Source organism: Diadema setosum, chromosome 1 (genome assembly GCF_964275005.1).
Source record: "Diadema setosum chromosome 1, eeDiaSeto1, whole genome shotgun sequence".
NCBI lineage: Eukaryota > Metazoa > Echinodermata > Echinoidea > Diadematoida > Diadematidae > Diadema > Diadema setosum.
This window is the reverse complement of record NC_092685.1, coordinates 8,948,694-8,974,652: the sequence shown is the minus strand read 5'-3', so window position 1 is coordinate 8,974,652 and position 25,959 is coordinate 8,948,694. Positions and strand designations below refer to the sequence as shown.

Sequence of the window (25,959 nt, the reverse complement as noted above, 5' to 3'; positions counted from 1 at the left end):
GTGTACGTGTACGTACGTACGTGCACATGGAAATCTGGTGGATAAAATATCACATGTGTCTAACCATTTACTTTAGAACAGAAGCAGGCAGAGAGCGGGCCGGCTGCTCAATTTAACTACTTTGACGTATGAATATTTCATATATTGTTATGTGTCGATTATTTCATCATTAGTTGTACTCACATTTTTGTATTATCTATTTTCGAGGAAACTTTTGACGCTACAAGAAAAAGCAGAAACCTACGAATGATGAAGGAGCCTTTGACATAGTAGTCCCACGCATTGAGCTGTGTGTATGCTTGTCCCTTCGGAATAGATTCGATTCCAATATCTGTCATTTCTTTGTTGTGAATATGAGTGGTTTGGATATAACCTGTTTATATTTGATAGCGCTGTTCTTTGGTCTGAAAAATAGCAAGTTGCCTTAACACAGACTATAAACTGAGTATAAATAAGGGGTTCTACTGAGCGACAAACAGTGACCGTTGACTGACCCGTCCATAAATAAATCAAATTAAAAAAGCTTTGCCTTGATGGTGATGGTAAATTTGATATACATTCTGTGTTTACAAATCGAAATTTAACATTTGTCTTTAAAAGAATTATTTTGGCATTAGTAAAACTACTAACTACTATGCTTTTTACTTTTAAGTATTCCTTCAAACTTACCAATTGATATCCCTACTTTTAGATTCCAAACTTCCTAAATTGTAGCATATGTTCACTGATTTATTGCAATTGAGTATTCCAGGCCAAGTCCCTACTTCAATTTTAGTGCAATTGTGTATTGACACTTGCACTGAATCGTCTAGCCCAAGAAGTGCTTTTATGGTGCCCATGTGTAGTAACTTTATCTTTGGCAAAGCTTGCTTGGGGTTTTACAGTTATGTTACTTGTGTTGTGTTACTTACTCTGTCTCTGAACCTTTGAATAATGGCATACAGTGTAGAATTTTTGTACCTGCAAAGAGGGGACTTGGTTTTCAAAGTACTGCTAGTACAGTAGTCCAATGTTGGTAAGGTAACAGTTAATGAGGTGTTAGTGTCAATTAAGTGGGATTTAATTAAAGCATTTCCAATGAATGCAATGAAGGAATTTTCACTTTTCAATCAGGTATTCTGGGAAAAATGCAAGTACCGGTAATCGAAGAGGACCACAATAGAGAAGGTGAACTGAAGCATTATATTTGTAAATTCCTCGCACATTAAGCTATGTCACTGGATATTTCCGTGACTCAAGATGATTTTTGTTTCTCTTACAGCTTTGCCTTCCTTGAACTGTGGCCATGGCCCCAGGCAAGCATTCCAGACCTAGTGGGAATGACAGGCGTCAGTCAGGATCGTACTTCCACGATCGTGTCCTGCTGAGGAGAGTGAAAGAGGTGAGATTGTCTTCCTTGCTTCGTTTTATTTTTGCAGACAGTTTGTTTTGTATAGTCCCATCGTTTTTATGAAAATGATGAATTTTTGTCTCAGTCAAAAAAAAGAAAGAATAATTGTGACATTTCTCATTCTCTAACTTATGCTAAGCTCGTATTACTGTACATGTCATATATTTCATGAGTGATATTTTGCAAATTGAGACTTGAAAGACAATTTCAGGAGAGGTTGTATTCATTATTAAAAATCACAGTGATAGATGAGAAATACAAGGGTAATTTTTTTTTTTTTTTTAGAGAAATTTTAGTGAGTGCTCACCATAGAGATGATGTATAGTACATTGTGTTATGAGAGGAAATATTTTGATATACAAAATTTCACACTACACCCAAAAGTCATGGAAATCAAAACATTGCAAAATAAACCAAGAATACTGTATTACTTTCTTTGACTTTCAAGTGCTGCTGTATATATTCAAGAAGTGTCTATATACACTTCAGTCTGTCTTGTGTGTTTGGGTTTATGTTGTATGTAAGTGTATTTCAAGGAGGATGTGAGAATTGCGCTGAAGCTAGACCTTTTGCAGGACATTTAGGTATCACTCTAGCTCTGTCTTGTGTGAATTGTTGCTTGTGTCTTGTGCAAATAGATATTGCCATAAATGTTAATCTCTTCAAAGTGTATAAAGTATTATTGTTTCTTTCTTAAAGCACTAGCTATATATCTGTATGTTTATGTGATCTTGGTAATAATCCAAACAATATTTTTTTCCTTTTGTAAATGATTGGTTTGTACTATACGTTTTGACCTACACGTTAAACAATTATATCCTCACAGTAGAAGTCCTGAGAATGTGCTTGCACAATTCAGTTGTTGGTAGAACCAGTAATGGAAACATGAATAATCAGAGTTTTGAAGGGTGTGTAATGTGTGTCTTCACCTGAAATGAAGAATATTAAAATGATATAATCAAAATGTAGGGATAGGGTTATCGTAATGTATACTGTGTGCTATATGTATGTTTGTTTGTGGTGTTAATTTTTTTTTTTTTTTTTTCAGGGCTTTCCAGGTCAAAGTTATCCAACTGATTGAATCTATTTCTAATGTGAGTTGATGTACAATGTGTAAGAATGTTCATTCTTGCTTCTTTTTTTTTACCAAAGTATGTGGATGCAGAGTCAAGGAATGGCTACGTTGATGTGGACTGCATGGTAGAAGATCTCCAGGAACTATACAGGTGATATTTCCCTGATTTTCCAGACAAAGCTTTGCTTTGTTTCATTTTATTTTTAAGTATCTGTTCATTTAGTGTTGTGAAGTAAAACCTTGTTTGTCTTGAGTAGATGTAGAATTGTGCTTTTCCCACTCTGTGCTATTACATCACTTGTTTTCAATGTATAATGATCCAGCGTTATTTAAAGAGAGAAAGAGCTACAAGTATTTCTGCAATGTGCTGGAGAATAGCCTGTTCATTATGGAAAAGTGAAAATATGAAATATTCAATAATTTGATGTGTTTGATTGACATTTCAGAGAGTACAGTCGCAAGAAGAGAACTGCTTTCAAGAAAACAGTTGAAAAAGGTTAGTGAAGGATAACAGTAACAGCTGTTTTATGAGCTGTAGAGTTTAAACCCTTTAAGCATTTTAATCAGTCGTGTGTTTCAAGAGAAGTTTATGAATGATTGCTTGTGAAGCAAATATCAGAACCCAAAGTGTATATCATGGAATCGGAAAAACCACAAATCAAACTTGAATTATTATGAGATGAATTACAAGTTATTTTGGAATAAATGATCAGTTTTGACTTCTTCAAGTATCATATAATAGCACGTAATTGTGTAAGAGATAAATGAGTCTCAAAGACAGTAATGGCAAAATGAATTTAGAAAATGTTTGTGGATATTTTTGAGCTACTGATTGTTGAGATGCACAGTCACTAGACACAGTCTTTACCACAAATGCTCCAGTGTAGTTAGAGTATCACAATGCACTTTTTCCAAACAACTGTTTGCTGTTGCTAACTTCTTTTCAGTATATAGCTTTTTGTCCCACAAGCAGCAGACACCAAGCCAAGAGCATGAGGAGTTTGAGGCAAAGCACCTCTCAAAACGGCAGAAGCGAGAAGAGTGAGTAAATGTGACCCTGCATCACAAAACCAACAAAATGTCGCCACACATGGATTTTTAGTTAAGAGCATATTCTGAAAGAGCAGACTTAAAGCTTTAAAATGATGTATAACTCAAATAAAATGGACTCTCCTAACCTACCTGTATCTACATATTGGATAGAAAGCACACACTCAGGAAAAGTGTGAACTGAGAAAAGAGGATCTGAAGCACAGGGTCTATTCAGGCGCTTGATCTTTTCCAAGCCGTGCTAGCTGTGCGATTAAAGGGACAAAACACTGGATGTATACCACCAGAGTAACAACAATGACGGGATTATCAGATTAAGCTGAAATTGAGCATGCTTCATTAACACATTCTGTCCATGATTAATACCAACTTTCAAAGCAGTAGCATCATCCTTTCTAATGTTATTGGAGTTGAAAGTGAAGAGTGTGTACAGGGTTTTTAAGAAATGACAAGGAGACTCTAAAGACACACCTAATCACACTATTCTAAGAAAAAAGTGTTCGAGATAAACTGCTAAAAACACACTTTGTTGTTTGTTTTATGATCCCAAAATTTAGTATAATGTAGAAGAAGACTTACTCTTTCAGAAAATATGAAAAGGTCAAGATTTGCTAGGTTGACCCATTCCACTTATTTTCAGTCCTCACACAAAATCAGTGCGTGCGACTTTTTGTTCGTTTTGTGATGCATGGTCACAAATATGCACTGTTTCTGGTGATAAGGAGTTTTGTATATTAGTGAGATGTGAAGCAACTGTGTTCTACTTTGACATGTCTGTACCACAACGTTTTTATCTTTTGTTTCGTTTTATTGGTTGGGGGAGGGGATAGAAATGCTGTTGAAAATTTAATTTGAATTTAGAAATGGGACAGAGTTTCAGGGTGCATGACAGGTGAATTGATAAGATTTGATTTCATCTCGCAGTAATGTTCATTGCAAGTACTACAACTCACTATAAGACATCAGTTAGGAAAAGGGTGTAATAACTTTTCATTGTATTGCCTAATTTCTGATTTTACCATGTTAAAATTCACCCAAACATTTCTTATGCTCTTGTCTACCTTCTCATGATCCAGAATCAAATCTGTCCAGTCCATAACTTTACAAATCTGTAATTGCAGTATTAGACCAGGCTGATCAAGATACAATTCCCATACAATTGGGTTGTTTGACAGAGATCTCTGTGCAGTTTCAATCACTGGTACCTTTGATATTTTGTAAGTGAAAATGAATGAAAATCTTCTTGAAATATGATCAAAATATTTTTGTTTCTCTTTTTTATTTTAAAAGAAATGCCCAGGAGGATTCAGACAGCGAGAATTTTTCTTCAGATAATGCAGAGTATGTTGAAATTCAGGTATGATAGTACTAATTTCCTTCTCCATGCTATTTTGTAGCAGTATTACAGTGTTCTTACAACATCCCTGTCGAATGTGATTTCTATGTGATTATTAGATATGTTTCAATTATCTTACTTCATTGCATTGTGTGTCACTTATCCACAATTATGGCTCATATGCACTCAATTCACAGGATACCAATATGGTAAACAGCTCCCTCCACAATCTTTACAAGCGGAAGACTCCGACCAGCACCCCAAAGTACCACAGTGCTGCATCTACCCCACTGGGCACCCCTCTGACTACACCCCTGGCCACACCCAACAGTACACCCATGGTGACAGACAGTGATGAAGACGACAAGGACAGTGTGGAAATGTCCACTGTGACCCTTGACCTGAAGGGAGTTGGGGAAGATGTGGAAGATGATCAACGTCCAGCCCAGAAACCCAGGCTCTTGCTGCCTCAAGTGAAGAAGAAGGAGGAGGTAAGAGCTAGGGTATTCCCTGGCAGTTCTTCTATCAAACCTTTTTCATAATATTCATTATTTGATTCATAACATTATTTAGTCATGGTATCATATTGTCATTTTTTTTTTTCGAAGAGGACATCCCCAAAAGTAACTTCACATGCCTACAAACACTTAAAAATCTCGAATTTCCCTCCCCCTTCCACTATTTGCAAGATTCTTCAGATTTGAGGGAGACGGATAATCCCCACTTCCCCCCCCCCCCCCCCCATAGAGAGAGAGAGATGTATGATTGTGACTAAAGTGTATGTGTACAAGGTTTAAACCTTACACCCTGCTAGACAAGCAATTTGCTTTTTATGGTGCTACCTAACACATATTTTCTCATTTTGATTCATTGTTATGCTTCGATGTGAATTAAACATGAATTGAATTGATATCAAAGGAAAATAAACATGAGTTATTGCTCAACTACAATGAGAATGAAGCCAAAAGAGGTGTGTGCAAGAAGTTGCTACTTTTTGCCTGGTTACTGACTAGTCTTTTTTCTGCCATCGATACCCCCAATCTAACCCCCCCCCCCCCCCATGAAAAAGTATATAGTTTCCCCTGGTTAATAGAGTTCTGTATTCTTTCAAAATCATGTAGTGCATATGTGACTATATACTGCAATTGCAGAATGCATTTGTCACTGATATATGAATACAGTCAACCTTGCCTAAGTCGAATCTATTTGGACTGAAGAAATAGCTTCGACTTAGAGAAAATTCAACTTATGAGGGGTTAAAATCAATAGAATAGAAAGGAAGAGGACTTGAAAAGACCTTCGACTTAGGTGATTATTCAATTTATAAGAGGTTGCGTAATTAATTAATTTTAATTAATTAATTATGCAAATTAAGCTCAAGATCACATTTTAGCCTAATTAAAAGCATTGAGAGTCTAATATTTGATCTGTAAATCTGTTTTAGCATATTCAACAATTGTACATCACAAAAGCTTCCAAAACTCATTTCAATTCTTATGTATTTTATTGTTTTCAGAATTTCTTATGTATTTCTTTGTTTTTCAACTTTGTTTTTCTTTTTTTTTATTGGAAATTGTCACTGACCACTTTTCTACCAGAAGTAGCATAAAAGTGATCAATGAAAGTGATTAATTGTAAAAATAATCAGGTTTATATGATGTTCATAACAGAGCACTGTTTTCCATAGGAAATGTACACAAAATCACAAAATTGTGCCCATTTTGGGGCGACATTCCGTTACATAAATGGGCGTGGCTTCGCAAAAGTATGCTCAGACGTTGCAAATTTGGTCTCAAAAGTTGCGCGAGACTTGAACAGACAAAGTCATGAAGCCTCGCGACAATGCATTCTCGCGTTACAAAATTATAGCGCAAAACGTCAAGGGGGGGCGGATTCCGCCCCCTGGCCCTTTTAGGGTTAAGCAAGGTTGAGTGTATAATCACTTAAAATTCACAGATTTAATCCTCTGTTATGTTGCATATGACTCATGTTGTAGGTGACTCCTTCCAAGAGCAGTGCACCAATTACCCCAGTAACGCCAGGAAGTACAGCCAAAGAGTCAAAATCTGTCCATCGGAAGTCATCGACCAGGGATGACGACAGTAAAGAGACGAGCAGGAAGAAGTCTAGGTCATCAGAAGCCGAAGGTTCAAAGAGAGGGAAGAAGAAGGGTGGGTTTTATTAAAAGTCAAGAATAAGTCTAACAAAATACCATCCTTATTCAGCCAGCAGATACAAAATTATTTGCTGTAGCCTTTAACACAGCATAGTGGTGAATATTGTTGATATTTGTATGTATGCATATGTGTTAATGGAGGTATGGTGTATATGTCTTCACTTTGTACTGTGATGTTAAAATCCAACTTATGTATTTTTGTGACCATATTTACACACAGTTGTAGAGCCACAGAAGTCAAACAATACATTTGCAGATATTGGAGGAAACGATAATACACTGCAGGTAAGTGATAATGATTTTTCACTCCCATAAAGTATCTGTGGACACAAGCATTGTGTTGTCAATCCTTGAAGATACATTGAATGCACCCAATGTGTATACTTGATAGGTAGAGATTGAGTTACTGCACAAAAAGTATACAACCAGATTTGAAGCGAATGATACAGTACCTAGTGTTTTGTGATATTTATTTGCTACCAAGATTTCATACTGCAATCACTTAACTGAGCTTAAAAACCAGTACAGACATGATATATTTGTGGCCCTTTTATATATTTTGAATGATATTTCAGGAAGCCTGTAGTTTGGCGAGGATTGCTTTCTGCAATTTGTTTCTGTGTATGTAGTGATAAGCAGTCTTAAGAATCCAAAGATTAGTCTAGTCTGGTAAAGCCTCCTGTTCACTCCTCTCAATTTGAATAACATAAATTTTGACATTGATATGTACATTTATTGTCCATGAAGTACTCATCAAACCACAGCTTTCTCAGATTGTTGTTGAAATTGTGTAGAAAAATAAAATTGGTAATTGACATTGTGTGTGTGTGTGTGACTAATCTAAATGGACCCTGTTATTTCGATTCAAAAGGATAATTTATAACTTTTAGTGCTGATGTAACAAAGTTGATATATAAAGTCTGTTGCTTTTAACAATTTATCCTGGGGAAAGTTAATTATGTTTTAGTTAACTGTAATATGTGAATAAGTTTGATTCCTTTTGTTAGGAAGAGTGAATGTACATGTTTGTCATTTTCAGGTTTGTAAATAGAAGTTTAAAACATTGAATTTTGACAGGAGGTGTGCAAACTTCTGGTTCACATGAAGCACCCGGAGGTCTACCAACAGCTGGGTGTGGCACCTCCAAGGGGTGTACTCCTCCATGGACCACCAGGGTGTGGCAAGACCCTGTTGGCCAATGCCATAGCAGGGGTAGGTTGAATTCTGCACAAAGTCATTCTTGCTTTTCCTGAATGTGAAAAAAAGAAGTTCCATAATTTTGCTCAGATGGCTGTGGTGAAAGGAAGGCTGGTTTGATCAGGCTTTCCTACTCTATGGGAATGAGCACCAGTAGATTTTAGTGGGTGATGTATGAATGTTAAAACGTCTTACCTTTATTGAAGAAATGTCACAAAGCAAATTTCACAGCTGAAATGTATCATTTCATGGCCAAGAAATATTAAGAAATTTACCAATTTCATCATTATGACATACAGCTCAGAAGTTGTATTTAAGGTGCATGATTGGATGCCAAAGCAAAGAGCACACAAACTACATTCATGCATATAAACTTAAGCAGTGTAGAGGATCCAATGCTAAGTAATTTTAATCAATCATATCTTGTGACATACCAGTAGGAAGTGACTTTTAAAATTGCACGTTTATTATCAGAAAGCGTATGTAGCTTAAATTATGAAAGGTGGTACAGAAACACACACAAAAAAAAACAGGAACAAAATGTAAGCTCATGGCCATGTCTGTTAAATGGCATCGCAGCGAACCTAATACACTTAAAGGGACTGTACAGTACTTGTTGAGGTGGGGATTCATGTTTTGAACATTCCTAAGTGAGATAAAGAGAAACCTCTTATGAAATATGAAAAAGCATGTAATTTTAAGAAGGATTCAACGTTTATTTGATGAAAATTGGTTTTCAAATGGCTGAGATATCCAAAAAGTGATAATAAAAGGTGACAGGCCGCGCCTTTTATTAGGATCTCCTTGTTTCACTATGTTTTTGGATATCTCAGCCATTTCAAAACCGATTTTCATCAGATAAACTTTTGATACCCCTTAGAATTGCATGCTCTTTGACATCTCATAGAATGGTTTCTGAATATCTCACAAAACGTTAAAAGCTAAATCCTCACCTCGACCACAACTGTACACATCCTTTAAACCTGCCCCAGTGCTCACCTGCTATGTGCAGCCTCTTCATACCCTCATGGAGAAAAGTTATGTGTTGTAGACCTTGCACAGAGTGACCACCTTGTTTCATTCCCCTTTGGCAATGTTTCACTGTGCGCTGCAGACACAGAGTCCAGATTGAGCCAGGTCTATCTGTGTATTAGCTACTTTTCTTTCTTGTAGAGTTTCTGCATCTAACAAACCAACCTTTTTCATGCCAACCGAATTGTTTGTTGAGAATGAAATACTCGTGTAATCAATGAAACAATGTGTTTGCATGTGCATGTAATGCTGAGTAATGTGTTACATATCTTTTACATTCATATGCGCATGGAAGAAATACATCTTACATGTGATGTGTATTACTGGTATCATGATTAAGTTGGATAAGCTGCCAACCTGTCTCTAGTGGCCACCTGTCTATAACAACAACCCTTTGTTTGCCTTGAGTGGGTGCTATATGCAGGTATGACTGTATTCTCAAGTGATCCTAATCCTGTGTGCTACTGCTTAACGACTCTTTGCAGGAACTTGACTTGCCGTATCTGAAGATTGCCGCCACAGAGATTGTTTCAGGAGTGTCGGGGGAGTCGGAGGAGAACATAAGGGATCTCTTTGAACAGGCTCAGGTTGGTGCAACAAGATTTTGGGGATGAAGAGATCTTCCACTATCTTGCAATCACTGCTCAGACTCTTCTGATATCAAGGGGATATTACCAAGCTTTTGTGTCCAAGTCACGTTTGCACTTGCATTCGGTTCTTTGTTAAATCATACAGGCCAGGTTTCTAAAGCAGCCTATTGGCAGGAAAATGGCCATGCAGAGTCTATGTACTTCACAGAGGAATGAGAATCTAAAAAGAAGGAATATCTAATCTGCGTTGTCTGGTCAGGGTCATTGATCAGATGCCTGGTATTCAATCACCCTCATAATTGAACCTAATATCTAACAAAAACCTTTCGACTCAGTTCAGTTGGGGATGCCAGCTCATTACAGGTTGAATTAGATATTGCAGTAGATTGGCACAAAGTAGATGTTTTGTGTATCACATGTAGGCCAGGAAAGGTTGAACCCTCCATCTTCTGATAAATTAGTGGTTAATATTTTCCACAATCCTGGACATAATGCATATGTAAGTGAAAATGCTTCATTCCACCTCTAACTTCTTGCCACTGTAAAAAGTGTAATACTGGGTGTTTCTGCTGGAAGACTGATCTCTTTCTCCATTGCTTTCATGAAAATTAATCAGGCACTCGCTCCCAGTGTGCTCTTCATTGATGAGATTGATGCCATCACACCGAAACGGGAGACTGCACAGAGAGAGATGGAGAGGAGAATTGTGGCTCAGCTGCTTGCATGCATGGATGGTATGATATATGCATATATTCATGCAAGTGCCAGTATATATTCACACATATGTGTGTGTCAGTGTGTGTATGTACCTGATATATGTGCATATACATATGAATTTGTTTGTTGTGATGTGTACAAATATGTACCACCAATATAGTATGTATCAAGCCTTGAATCACATTTTGATCTTATGCATAATATATTTGGGACATACAACATGTCATAGATACATACAAATGAATACAGCATTAGTGTAATCATGACAAGCTCACAAAGATATATGAACTAGATCAAATGTCTGTCTGTCTGTCTGTCTGTCTGTCTGTCTGTTTCTCACTCATGCCTAGACCTGAATAATGGAACTGCCCATGTGATGGTGATAGGGGCCACAAACAGGGTAGACTCACTGGATCCAGCCCTCAGGAGAGCAGGGAGGTTTGACCGAGAAATTTCTCTGGGCATCCCTGACGAAAGTGCAAGGACGAGGTGGGTTCAAAAGCAAACCTGTGAATGAGAACTACACTCCGACTGTAATGAATTGTACACATATCGGTTATCTTCATAAGATTTCCTTTTCATAAATGAATTGTAAAAGAGGAAAAAAAATATCCTTTGCATCAAGTTAATCGTGAGTCAAATTTAAGTAATGATCAAAGACCAGTAATGGTTGCTGAACTGTAGTTACTGCTCATAGTTACATTTGCTGGTATCCTTTGTCAACTTCAATGAATATGTAGACTTGATTTTGCTGTTAGCTTTACCAGTAAGATGGCTGCTCGTGACATGCTCGTGCAGCTATCGGATTATTCAAAGGCAAAGCTCACTGTGTCCTGTTAAAGAAACAGTCTGTGATGACAGCAAAGTTGTCAGTGAAGTGATTTTGCTGTAGAGTTAATATTTTTGTTTTTTGTTTTTCCAGGATTTTACAAGTCCTGTGCAGAAACCTTCGTCTGGCAGAAGAGTTCAGTTTCAAGACTCTCTCCTCCCTCACACCGGGCTACGTTGGAGCGGACTTGAGGGCGCTATGCAGGGAAGCTGCCATGTGTGCTGTCAATAGGCAAGCTTTATATTATGTTCTTCTGAATAACAAGAACTCAGGGCCTTTGACAAGGAGTTCCCCACCCCCTTAATGATGTCTACCGCAAATAATACCTGCGACCCTCCTTCCCAGTCCTTGTTACAGGTCCATAGCTGTTCAGTAATCAGTAGTGTCCACAGCTATTAGACTATTAAAGTAATACAGTGTTAATCTTGCAATTGCTGCAGGCAATATTGCTATCAAATCACCACATGCAAGGGAGAGTCTTGCTGAATTCCTGGCTTTTCCTTGTCTTTTCTCATTCAGTAAGAAAAGTGGAAAGAATCAAAGTGCTTTGATATTTGATTCAGCCTTCATTGAATTGACTTTACATGATGCAAGTGAGAGATTCTAGTCTTTACCTGGGAGGTGTCTTTGGTGTAGGCAGCCTCTCCGCACAGCATAACAGCTACCTTCAAACAAATATGAATCAGTGATGGAATACATTGTAGGGTAGCTGAGAAAACAAAGAGCATGGCTAAAGTTCTACCATGGCAGTGTAGAGTGATGTCATGACACATTCTCATGTTCTATCTGACAGTCATGTACAGAATCCCATACCTAATTGACTCGTATAGAACAAATTGCTCATTCATCAGGGGTCGCGCTTAACTTTTTTTTTTAACTAGCCACACGGACCAGTTAGATTCAATTTTGGCTAGTCCGCAAAATTTTTGACTGGCCAACAGAAATTTTTGACTAGTCCGTCTTGTTTTTTAATCGCATGACTAATGTCAATTTGGGGAGGGCCCCAAGTACATTTCAGTTATTATATCATATATCATATTCATTATCATTACTTCATTATCATCATACATCATCACTATGTTTTGTAACAGTTTTGTGACAGGTTAAATTGTCTCCCGGGTCAGGGGCAAGACATACAGCCTACAGGCCTTCTCGGAAATGTTGATGTTTATTTACGAACGCACACACGCCGTAATCACACCAACACGACATTCACAAGAAGTGAAGAACATGTCGATTATTCATTCTTTTTTTATCTCCAAACAAACGTTTCAGTAGTGACAAATACAGGCCTAATTAATGGTCGATTTGTTTTAAGCTAAGCATCTTTTTGAGGCACCATTATAAACCAGGGTGCTACACAACTTTTTTTACTCACTTGCCCGATCGGGCAAGCAGATTTGCAAATTAGTGTAAAACACTTGCCCGAACAGAAAAAAAAAAATCAGAAAATATAAATAATTGAAAAAAAAAATCAGTAGTATGTCAAGGTTTTAATGGGAAAAAAAAAAGAGAGTGAAGTTGATAAACAGCTGAGGTTGAGAAAAAGAGAGAAATAGCATATTTAAGGCCAATTATCAGGGTTTCATTTTTGAGGACTATTACCACGCTCCTTTACGCCTTGTCAGGAGCACTAAAATAGGTGTAGCTCTCCTTATTTTTTTTTCACATAATATTGGTACTTCAATATTTAAAATGCTTCTGGTAATTGGTTATTCCATCTCCCCTCTACCTGACTCATTTCACTGTGTACTTGTACTCATTTCACTCTGATCTTTCCACACCTTGGCCTCGATCTCATTGGAAAAGAAAACCAAGAAAACACAACGAGAAAACACACACACACACATATTGCAACACACAACAAAAACCTCTTCCCTACACCTTCCTGATTTCCGTGTTTCTGTCAGGTGAAAGAATAAAACAACAGTACTACATGTATGTTGATTGAAACTCGACACCCATATAGGCCAGCCAGGCCAGGCTGCCATGTAACTTCAAAGCACATTCCGACAGCTGGCTGGCAAAACCACATGGCAAAATTTGCGCGCGCGTGTAGATTGCTGGATTGGGTGGAGCTAGGGGCCTGGGAACAGGCAAGGGTGATTTGATAGTCTGTGAGTTATCAAAAGCAGACCTTTTGAACAATTGATACGTCATGATACTATCTTGTCTTCCTTTTGGACTGAAAGAAAAACATCAAAAAGACGAGTTGAGTATCATAAATTTTTACATAGTCATGCAAAAAGATTACTACACTCATGTCATGACAAGAAATGAATCAATATTCCAAGACAAAAACAAAGCAGCCTCGGGTACCTGACGGTGACATCGAGACGCCATGCATTTACCATGCACGTTTGGGAGCAACATGTTGGAGTTGGCAGGGGGAGGGGGTGATCCTGGAGTTTGTGAAAACTTCCCGACACCCAGGGAGGTTAGATTCTCTTCCCGCTGTCTAACCGGGTAGTGAATTTGTCTCGGCATACGAGAACTTTCATTTATTTCTGTGATTTACTTTTTAATCGAGTGATTAATCAATCCCTTTCTACAGTTCAGTAAACATTTAAAATACTCGATCAAGCACACTATTATGATTTATAGTGAAATCGACTGTTCGATATTTCTACTATGGGTCACAAGAAAGGCTATAGAACCATTGTTACTTATAAAATCATGATCTTTGCGATGATTCCTTGAACTCAACTCACGAGCTAGTTCTTCGATCGATATTTCCAGGCTATATTTACACCCTGTTTATAAATTCCAGTGCGCACATTCTTTCGTCTGGCACCTAGCTGGGGTCTGGCTCCTGGTTTTGTGGAAATTTCCACAAGGGGAGAGGGGGTGGGGTGTCAAGTTTCTCGTAAGACCAGAGACTGCATACACAATCTCTTCGCTTGTATTTACTGTCGTGTTTTTCCCCTTTGCTGTTAATGAACATTTAGATTTAACTTTACGAAGGTTGCTATCTAGCAAGTGGTTCTTGTTGTGAGGTGTATGTATTTTTTTTTTCATCATTCATGGGCCGGAGGGGAAAGAAGAAGTATGCTCAGCAAGCTGTCTTTTACACCAGCATCAGTAATTATCGTCACCATCACTCAGATCATTCGGCCCTTGTCCTATAACATTCAGAAACATGACCAACGTGATCACTCGAGATAAACTGCACCTACGCAAACAACAACATCCCGACAACACAAACTCTACAAAAGCTCACACACAGCTGGGATCAAACTTCCTTCGAAATACTGCAGCAAAGCGGAGAAATCGCCGTTACGACAATGCATGTACAGTGCCAGACACTTAAATTAATCACTTTTAAATACTTCGAAATATAAAGGGAACGAACAGAGTGACATTAAACGAAAGAAATTGTACCAAACTAGTAGTGATAATCACGATAATATCAGAAACCACGGAAGAGAATAAGCCCTAGCGGAAGTTTGCAGCACCGAACGCCAAGCGAAATACACTTGTACAATGGAAACTCGGTATGACGAGCTCCTTGGGACCAAGACAATTTGTTCTTTGTAATCCTAATGTTTATATCAGTAGTCAATAAACAATACAAAACAAAGGAAATGAATTCAATGGGACCAGAGAAATCAGTTTGTTATCAGATCTCCGAAGGCGAATGAAGGTCTAGTCACTGTATATTTAATACAACTATATATCGAGTTTCCACGGTACACGGGAAACAAAGTTCGAACACTTTTCACCTGCACATCGTCAAACAAAGTATGCAACACATGAACAGAAACTCACCTCTTAATTGCAGAAAAATGATGCAATAACATCGTTAAGATCACACAGACAACACTCTAAAAAGTCAGTTCGTACTTGGGAGGTAGGGGAATAAGCGGATGAAGAAGCAAAGAAGAGAGAGAGAGAAAAGAAACAGACATTGGACAAAGTGCATGTAGCAGCATGTGCATGTGGCTGGCCAGACACACAATACAACTACCGGTATTCGGTATACATTCAGATACCACGGTGATCGATGTAAACACCAGGGTCCATGGGCGTCTGCTAGTTTGCAGGCACAAACCCTTGTAGGTCGTGGAAAAAGTCTGCATGCGCCAAGACTACAACACGCACCACTGGCACTGCAGCCTCTCCAGGGAGAAGCTACAACACGGCCTATATATATGAGACCGTGCCAGGGTGGTGCATGTAGTAGTCTTGGCGCAGACTCCTTTACAGGATGCACAAATGGACAGGATGCACAAACGGACTAGCTCCGTTCGCGCGCTGCACACCTACATACGCAGCGATTTGCGTTCAGCGCTTGTCACAGCCAGTATGCTGGGAACGACACTGGAGCAATATTTGGCTGGCCACACGGACTAGTAACTTCCGAATTTGATGATTTTTAGCTAGTCCGACGTGATTTTGGGTGGCCAATGGCCAGCGGACCATCGCCAATTTCGAACCCTGTTCATGAGTAGTTAGTCTTGGATGTGATTCTAGGGTGTCACCATTAGTATGATTCTTCAAACATGCTTGATTTATTTGTAGAAGTTAATTTCATTGTGAGTAAGATTTAATTTGACTGCATTTTGTTTCACTTATATAGAATTTTCACTGAGCTCCAACAGAAGCATCCATCACCGGGGGCAGTGAGGGACACAGCGGAGGCAGGTCAGGCACGTCTCGGTGCAGCGCTGCCAGGAGGTGATACAGAGACGACAGGGCAACCGTTGCGGTTGCAGACAACCGAGCAAATGGACACTGGTCTTGCCAAAAGTTTACCCAACGCTGGAAGTGGAACACAGCAGGTGATGTCTGCTGAGCTGGCGGAAATTCAAGAGACTGAAAGCTACAAAACTGGTATGAAATTCTGTCTGTGGAGTTTAGTTTGATTCAAAGATGGTGAAACTATCAGTTGTTCCATTTAAACAAAATTCTATGGCAGTATACTTTTAACTGTGAAAATTTGATGGTGCTGAGTCCAATTTGCTGATTCCACAGAGCAACAAAAAACAAAAGTCTGCATGCCAAAAAGGCATTGATTAAGAAGAGGATATTTGCAATCTTTCATGCTGAAGCCTGTCATAATTGCTCTTTAAAATCCAGTAAAAATACAGATGTTAGTCACAAAATGCTATTTTTGGAACAGTTTATCTTGCTTTATCTCTCAAGCTCAGATAAAATGTATTAGTGCATGAGTACAATTATTCAAGTGTGCTTTCTCAAAGGATAAATGTTTGTATGTTTATATAGATTGTGTCATTCAGTTATAAGATTTCTCATGCTACATGGATGTCATTAGTATTTGTGACACAAAATTGTATATATCTAACATTTTCATTTCACAAATGTATCAATTTGATTTTGATTTGATTTGAATTTATTTCCACTTTGTCTTCACAAAAGTGACAAACAAAATAACTAAGTTATAATGATTATTACAATTAATTAATTATTTGGTAGATTGTATGAATGTTGGTTAAAGCCTTAACAATGAAAGAAAAAAAGCAACAACAGATGATACCTTGCAATCGAGAGGCTTAGGATGGAGTCCAGTGGAGTGACGTTATGTGTTATCAAGCCATCCCTTCTAGTGAAAAGGAAAATATTATGTTCCTTGTGTATGATATAAGTTGAAGGTCCTGTCTGTGAGAAAGTCACTACTCACATGCAGTAGAGATCAAACTCCATTTCCAACTTCCAAAGAGTAGTAGTGAAGTGGCCCACCTCAAAAGCACCCAGGGAAAACAGACAGTGATGCTGACTCCTTAACTTCAGTCAGTTCATGAAGATAGTATCCACCCAGCACATTAAATTCAATGGCAAAAATATCTTTCTCTGGTTCCATTCATCCTACAGTCTTGAGCTGGTTGAAGGAACAGCCTCCCCTGACTGAGAGTCAGCTTGAAAATCTGTCTATCTCAATGGAGGATTTCACGGTGAGTGAGTTTATACTACACAGGAAAGGATGCTGCATCACATGGAAGTCAAATTAAACAACAGTTTCATCACCAGACAAAGTTGATATGAGACATTTGACTTGATGATCATGTGACTTGGTGGTCATGTGACTTGGTGATCGTGCACCATGAATAAACACAAAGATTGTAATGTCTCCCACTTTCGCAATTTTTTTTGTTTTGTTTTGTTTTGTTTTTGTTTGTTTTTTTTTGTTTTCCTTCATATACCTGTGCATTTATATTACTTATTGCCATTAATTGGAAAACTTTAGAAAGACTTTTACCAAGCTATTAGTGAAATGGTTCTATGTAAATAAGACCATAACACAGATGGCCTAAGAAGGTACGGTGTGATGAGGCTCATGCTCAAAAATTGTGCAGGTAAAGGTATAAATCAGTAGGTTCTATTCTATCTAAAGCTATTCTAAATAATTCACTCGATAAAAGCAAAAAGTCTGAGAAATGTTTTCGTATAAAAGTCTGTATCTATCCACTTTTTAAAAATCCTATGAATAGTATTGCATCGTAATGAGGGCTGCTCAAATTTATTAATCACTTATATATAATGTCTATCTTAGAGAATGATTGGCAATAAATTTGAAACCTACATCCTTTACTACATTCTTACCCCACCCACAGAAAGCCCTGCCCAATGTCCAGCCATCAGCCAAGCGAGAGGGCTTTGCCACCATCCCTGATGTGACATGGGAGGACGTTGGAGCCTTGCAGGCCATTAGAGAAGAGCTGACCATGGCCATCCTTGTGAGTGTGAAGTACTGGTTGTGTAATCTGCGTGTCCAGAGTAACAAGAAAGTTGTCACGTTGATTTTATTGCGATGTGCAATACACACAGTAGTTCCATCAAGTACCAGCAAGGGTCAGACTCGGTAATATCAGTAAGTGTGATGTACATAGAAGAAGTATGCACAGGATGAAATGAAATTCTGAACTCAGTCAGTCATACGACCAAGTCATACATTCTCTTCGATAAGCATCTGAGAAAGTTTGGATCTGGGGTTAACATGCATTGATTCAATTTGTTTCTGTCCTAGGCTCCTGTGCGTAATCCTGAGGCATACCAGGCTTTGGGCCTGACAAGTCCCCCTGGGATCCTTTTGGCTGGCCCACCGGGGTGTGGAAAGACCCTCCTAGCAAAGGTGAGTGAGTCACTCAGGATCAGACTGGTAAAGAACGAGACATTACTAGCAAACATCAAGTGTGTCATACCTCACATATCGTTGATGTATGAACTCCCTCTGGTGTTTGTTTTCAACATATGTATCTCTTTCAGGCGTGGGTTCCTCCGTGCAGCTCTGTTGCTGTTAATAGAGGTATCAAGATATGATGAAGAAACTGTCAAAAAGAAAGTTTGCCTGTTATGATCTCTTTCTATGTGAAGATGTATTAGTTGCAAGTTTGGGAAGATAGTATCCTAATCATGAATGCCTGGTTGTGAGATTTATTGTCATTTGTGCCTAAGGTAGACATACTCATGTAAAGCTTTCTCAATATACTTGCTTGCCTTTATTTTACCTTGTTTGAAATTCCAGGCCATTGCAAATGAATCAGGCATCAACTTCATTTCTGTCAAGGGACCAGAACTCATGAACATGGTGAGCAGTGTGGTTTCATGTATCTCCTTCTTATTCAAATTCATGAAATTCTCCTTCGAGACATATCTCCTTCTTGTTCTTCAAGAATGTCATATCAAAATCCACTAGAGGATACGTAGTACACTTTAATTCTCACATCTTTTAACCTGTACCCTTGTCATGAGACAGTTTCTTCCATTCTACAAGACAGAGCAGTTCCTAAGTTAGCCAGAGTATTCCGGCTGATACTGATCATGGACTGCATGTGTCTAACTTTCAGTGCTTTTGCTGGTCTACTGTGTGTGAATGGTAGAAACATATTAGATGATGGAATGGCTAGGAGCAAAAACACTGGCAGAGACACATGGGGGAGCATTTTGATAGGATACAAATGCTACATGTTGTAGGTCTGTGCACAGTCACTGCAAAGAAGAAACCGTGGCAAATCGTGCACATACACAAAGTCGCTGTGTCATAAAAACAAACAAATAAACACACTTGTTCATGTTTGAAGATCACACCCTTGGTTTCTGTCTGAATGCTCAGAGACTTGATTACATTCCCATTGCAAAGGTTGAGACATTAGTGTTACTTGGGAGGAAACAGTGAGATTGCATTCAAGTATAAATGACTAAAACCTGGAACCCTACTCGGTTTATAACACCTGGGATTCTCTCTCTCTTTCTTTACCCAAGTATGTTGGTGAGAGTGAGAGAGCAGTGCGCCAGTGTTTCCAGAGAGCAAGGAACTCGGCTCCTTGTGTCATCTTCTTTGACGAGCTGGATGCCTTGTGTCCACGGCGATCAGATGTGACAGACGTGAGTTTGCACAATGAGTTCAAGAGTCAAAAGGATTGAAATTGCCTTCAAAATTAAACTTCTCTACATATAAGTTGTACAATGTATTCATTTGTTGGTTATTTTGATGCTGGGATGGGTAGAGATATGTTTCACTCAGTCTTTTCTTGCTTAAGGATTGACAAAGGAATATGTTACCCTGTTGCGTATCTCATTTACATGAGCAACTTGAAAGCAATTACTGTACTTAAGTACAGCAGAATTCAAGTACAATTTTGTACCTAGTGTACCAAAAAATTTGATGTATGAGAATATGAGGTGAGACAAGTATAGAATGCTAGAAAGAAATAAAGAAAACTTACATAACTGATTCTAATCATGTCTAAGGCAGGAAATAGGAAAAGGCAAGGTCACACTCTAAATGTCAATAGCAATCACCCACTTTCCACAGTCAGCTGGAAATGAAAATGGAAAAAAAAAAATGTATAGCTTTTATATTCTTGGTAATACTAGAATCACCAAATTATCAGCTTAATGTAAAATTACTGTACTGCAGGCCATTTCTTTCATGTGAAATCATTTTAATTCTGAACCCTTTTCTCCCAATTTATCATCCTTTTCTCCTCATATTGTACCTCCGACTCCCCCTTGCCCCACCCAGTCAGGGTCCAGTGCCAGGGTGGTGAACCAGCTCCTAACTGAGATGGATGGCCTGGAGGCCAGGAAACAAGTGTTCATCATGGGAGCTACCAACAGACCAGGTGAGCACCAGCAGAGACTGAGACACCCTGGCAGGGAGAGTTAAATAAATCACAGATCCCCAAATGCAAATGAAAATATTAAAAATGCAGAGAGAGGAAACCTGGGGGGGGGGGGGGGGGGAGGTGGGGAGGATTTCATGAATCGTTTTGTGCGACAAATTTGTTGGACAGATTTGCTCTTGGCCAATCAGATGCAAGGATTTCACTAACTTATAACAACTTGTTCAAAAAAAAAAAATATATATCTGACAAAACCCTTCATGAAATGCCCCCTGGGCAGCCAGTCAGTAAAAACTATGCATCTTCACCCTTTGTGCATGAGACATATGCATTTTCCGTCAAAGCGTAGATGATCCAAACTTTAAAGTACTGTATCAAGCAGACTGCCAGAAAACCAGATGTGAATATCAAAGTGCGATAATTATCATACGTGGATCTTGTGGCATACACAAGCCCAAGAGATCATTGACACCATGCGGTATGTGCATTGTAGTGTAACGGCCTCAGTTCCGTCAGATGATCATCGACGACCCTTCTGTCTGTTCATTTGATAACAGATTGAGTAAATACCTCCCTTTTTTGTTTACATGGTCAACAGACATCATTGACCCAGCCGTGCTTCGGCCAGGAAGGATGGACAAAATCCTGTATGTTGGCATTCCTTCCCCAGCAGACAGGACTGCCATACTGCAGACGATCACAAAGGTAAATCAACAAACAACTGCCGATCTACAGTCTATTTGTTCATTAATACCATTTTTATAGTGTTTCATGTTCTTGTGCCAGATAGAGCTATATCAGAAACTAGGTAACCAACATTCTCATTACATGAGAGTTATTCAAAAAATTGAATTTACAGTTTCAGTGGCTAGATGTCAAAAGCTAATTTTGTGAAGAATTCAGATTCCGGGCGTACTTGTTCTTCCACTTTTTGGAGTACTAGTAGTGATCTTACAAATAGGTAATCTAACTCTGCAGCAAACAAGCTATGTGAGAGACATTTCCAGATAGCAAGCAGCATGTGGCATGATTTCTAGTCATCTATTAGCATTGCATCATTGTAAATCTTAGCCAGAGATATTGGTGAATTCTGATATAATGATACTGGCTTTGTTGTTGGCTTTGCATCATCAGAACATGCACTAATGGATTGTAAAATCTTGAACAGTGGCCCCTTGTAAATGTAACATTTGCATCCACACTGCCAGTCATATGACTGGTTGAGGGGCCTACACAAATCCACAGCAGCTTTATTCTTAGCTTCTTCCAAAGCTCTCCAGCATTGATGTATTTCTTTGGAATATTCTGATTTATGACTCTTGTTGATATGATGTATTCAGATGTTACATGATGACACATATTGCTTGTGTTAATGGATGCCAATTGTAATTATGCCCTGTACTTTGACCACAGAATGGTTGCAAACCCCTACTGGAGAGTGGTATTGATCTTCAGGCTCTCGCTGAAGATGGAAGATGTGATGGCTTCACGTGAGTACATCAGTTTTTCATGTTGTTTTCCAGTTAGGTGTCAAACGTTCATAATAGACCTCAAGGATAGTAGGTGATGTCATCCATTGTGCTCAGTGAGGTACCAAATTGTTACTGTCATTCAGGGTATCTCTCATTTACATCAACATCAGGTTCTGAGGTAATCTTAAAGGAAGCACATTGTACAGTATCGAGCAGAATACTGCCATGTGATTGCTACATGACAACATCAAGGGTAGATGGACATAGAGACATCGGCAGCAGTAAAAAAGACATCTGTCTTGTGTGGAACATTTGTGTTGTAAGACTGAAATATGCTTGAATGACGCAAGATGCATGGGATATGTTGATCATCTTGTAAGAATGATGCAATGCTGATAATCAAACATATCAACACCTCCACACTCTCTCACACAGTGGTGCTGACCTGGCTGCCTTTGTAAGAGAAGCATCCATGTCAGCCCTGCGAAAGGTCATCAGGCTCGGTCTACTATCCAAAGAGGGGGATCCATCAACCTCGAGGGACTCATCATCAATCCTGGTCTGCAGAGATGACTTTGAGGCAGCCTTCACCAGAGTAAAGCCATCAGTTTCAAAGAAGGTAACACTTCACAATTAGGTCACATTTGAATCTCTGACAGAGGCTTACACAGCAGTGAAGGAAGAATTGATAATGTTTTGGTAGCTAACAAGAGACAGCTAAACATGAAGAGCTCCCTCGGTCTTACAGGAGTAATCTTGTATGATGTCATGAACGGATCCATTTTCACAGTCGCCTGTGTCTTGACAGTGATGTGGCTGGTCTCGAATAGACAGGAGATTCTTTGACTCTAGATGACAGTTTGTCTTAGGTGGATTACTGCATTTAAAGCCAGATTATTTATTTGATATTAGAGAAATCAGACCATCTAACATTCAGATCCTCTATAAATTGTTATGAATATTGGACAAACATTTAAAGGTAACTGCAAACAGATTGCAGAAACAGGACACCTGCTTTAAGGAAGTGGTATGGGAATTTAGAGGGAGTGCATTTTACAGAATAGAGCGAATATGACACTTTTTTTTTTAAAAACCATCCACAGTTAATACATGGTCCATTGAATGGCACAGATTACAGCAATTTTTTTTTTTTTTTTTTTACTATTCAGCTGGTGGCTTAATATTTTGTTTTTCAGAATATCATGAGTTGGTACCTCATGGAAAGTCTAGCTAACTCTTGGTCGTTTTTTTGTTTTTGCTTTTTTGTTTTCATTACCAAGTAACTTCAATCATTTTCTTTACTACATTGTATTCAAGGACCGGCGGATGTATGAGCGCATGAAGACTGGTGTACTGAGAGACTCACAAGTGTTGGAAGATTGTGACAAAGAAGGCAGCAGAGAGAACCGTGGAGATATAAACACTTGAAGAAAGAACTTGGGACTTGAATAACTCGATTCCAAACCTGGTTTACATCCAGGTGTGAAAGTCACTACTGAGGCCAGAGTATTCAGTCTGAACCATGAGCTGTGGCTGCAAAGCTCCAAGCTCTTCAGAAATGGAAGAATTTGATGAGGGAAGATTTGACATGGAGAAGACTGGCATGATGTGACAAGATGGAAGCTGCTGAGAAATTTTGAGATCACAAACAGATGTCAACATGTCACTGGAATTATAAGTAAAGTTATCTATGTAGCTAAAACTTTCAGCAAGAACCAAGAAGTCAGGGAAAAAGGCTCTATCATACAACAAGCAGGGATGCCAGTATAGTCAAGGGCCAGAAAATGTTTGGAGAGCTAAATTAGTGTGCGCGAAGTGAACATCACAAGCACAGTCCGTTGAACCTGGGTCTCTGGGGCCCTGTTAAACAGACCTTACCCTGACAACATGCAGAGAACAAAATTCCTAGCCTTGGGCAGTAAAACAACAGGATAGAGGGAGGGGTACCATTTTAACCCACACCACAAACATTCTCTTGTTAGGTTTTGTAACAACCTACCTGTTCATGGGGGGGGGGGGGGGGTGTTACAATCCATGCACATGATTGGCAAGCAGTGTGTCATTCTGTTTGAACTGTTGCTCATGCATGTTGAGTGCATCCAAGAAATTAGAGTGTTTTTTTTAACAGAATGGTCGTTGAGGTAATGTTGGGGTAATGTCAGGGTAGTGTTGAGGTACTGTAATTACCCTTGCTGGCTAGGGTAGAATTTGGCTAAAGTATTTTGAATGTTCACTTTCCTTGAACTGGGTTTGCTATGATTGTCTAAGAGTGCAGCTACACATATTTAGGGAATTGAGAATTTTTACTTGACTTCTGATGGACCCTTTTATAAGTTTATGCATTGAGTAATTTCCAAGGTATGAAGAAAGAGTCTAATTACAGTACAAAATAGATTATTTGGGGGGCATTGAAACCTGGCCTTTGACCCTTAACCTTTGACCTTTGACCTTCTGGCTGGAAATTTCCCAGAGAATCTCTATTAGGTAATGCATGTATATATTAAGTTTTTAAACTAATAATGCAAGCATTGCATATACTAGTATATGAGGGAAATAGTAAAATTTTGAGGAGTTGACCTTGACCCATGATCCCTAACTTCCCTAGATAATCTCTGCCAGTCAGTACATGCGTATGTACCAAGTTCCATGAAGATACATTGAACCATTTGTGAGAAAAGTGATATTGCAACATTTTCACCTAACCTTTGACCTTTTGACCTTTGACCTTATGACATGAAACTCTCTCTGGAGAATCTTTATGCAGTAGTACATGTCTACACTAAGTTTCAAGAAAATACCTTTGGGCATTGCCTAGATATGGGGGAAATAGCAACATTTTTAGCATTTGACCTTGACCTTTTGACCTTTGACCTCTTGGCAATGTCCCTAAAATCTACTCAACTAATTGTCCCATCATACATCATCCTTGGACCAAGTTTGGTGAAAGCTGCTTCATCCAGTTTTGAGTTATCACATAATGAGATAAATTTTAGGATTTGACCTTGATCTTTGACCTTTGCCTCTGTCCGATTTCACTAAAAAACTAAACAAGTAATTGCCCTATCATACATCATCCTCCGACAAAGTTTGGTGAAATTTGCTTGATCCAGTCTTGAGTTATCGCGTAAATGGATACAAATTCATGATTTGACCTTGACCTTTGACCTTTGGCCGATTTCACCCAAAATCTAATCAAATAATTGCCCCATCATACTTTATACTTGGACCAAGTTTGGTAAAATTCCAGTCAATATTACTCAAGTTATCGCGTAAACGAAAGCGTACGGACGGACGGACGGACAACCCGAAAACATAATACCTCTGGCACCACTTCGTGGCGGAGGCATAAAAAGATTGTCTGGACGTGGTAGTCGTCGTGGTAACTCTGGTTTGAAAGGCTCTGTTGAAATGGGGCTCAAGTGTCACTAGTACCGATTTAATCACCTCACAAGGCTCACATTGACCAGCACACACATCTTCACTACAGTTCAGTACAGTATAAATTAATCCATGGTATCACAGTTATTGCTGAATAGCGCTGTTAGTGACGTATTAACCACTTTACTAAAGTTCACTGTTGACCAATAAATCACTCAAGTAGACCCGTGTGTTCTGCCCTACTTTGGCAAAAGGAAGCAAGTGACAAAAGTGACATTTCTCGTAAAAGAGCAAAATGTGTCTGTCATTTACACTGACGTCAATGGACTATCATGATGTGTTATCTAACATATCTCTTAGTAGGATGAGTGTTTCTGCATGAAATTTGGCCTGGAAGAAGAGCTCATTATGTAAATTATGAAAGCATCAATAACTCAAATTCGGATGGTATGTCACTTGCTTCCTTTTGCCAAAGTAGGGCAGTGTTGATACCAACTGGCATAACATTGGGCTTGCGTGAAACAACCAAAATGTAACAGTGACCTTAAGTGACCACAACACGTTGACCCAACGTGAATTAGCTCCTCCCCAAAACATCAGCGCCCTCAACGGCAATGCTCAGAAAGGGCGATAA

The 25,959-nt window shown here is 38.8% G+C and overlaps 1 protein-coding gene across 1 annotated transcript; it reads left to right on the top strand.

Annotated features, from left to right (window-relative positions):
- The first annotated feature begins 61 nt into the window (after positions 1 to 61).
- Positions 62 to 23,883, top strand: LOC140235665 (nuclear valosin-containing protein-like). Its single transcript, XM_072315681.1, has 25 exons — positions 62 to 126; positions 1,262 to 1,381; positions 2,543 to 2,616; positions 2,912 to 2,961; positions 3,413 to 3,506; positions 4,806 to 4,872; positions 5,049 to 5,342; positions 6,848 to 7,022; positions 7,248 to 7,312; positions 8,105 to 8,239; positions 9,742 to 9,843; positions 10,463 to 10,580; positions 10,914 to 11,052; positions 11,486 to 11,623; positions 15,972 to 16,225; positions 17,225 to 17,304; positions 17,965 to 18,087; positions 18,378 to 18,482; positions 18,876 to 18,938; positions 19,613 to 19,735; positions 20,376 to 20,475; positions 21,074 to 21,180; positions 21,889 to 21,965; positions 22,383 to 22,566; positions 23,265 to 23,883. Exons 2-25 carry the CDS (start codon positions 1,286 to 1,288, stop codon positions 23,373 to 23,375), a joined length of 2,874 nt encoding a protein of 957 aa, XP_072171782.1. The 5' UTR covers positions 62 to 126; positions 1,262 to 1,285; the 3' UTR covers positions 23,376 to 23,883.
- The last annotated feature ends 2,076 nt before the right edge of the window (positions 23,884 to 25,959 follow it).

Bases quoted from the DNA above. Each gene is read 5' to 3' on its own strand.
- LOC140235665 (XM_072315681.1), top strand. From the start codon at position 1,286: ATGGCCCCAGGCAAGCATTCCAGACCTAGTGGGAATGACAGGCGTCAG. The intron at 11,624-15,971 runs GCAAGCTTTATA...TCACTTATATAG, and splicing joins GCCATGTGTGCTGTCAATAG to AATTTTCACTGAGCTCCAAC. The intron at 18,483-18,875 runs GTGAGTGAGTCA...TTGAAATTCCAG, and splicing joins GAAAGACCCTCCTAGCAAAG to GCCATTGCAAATGAATCAGG.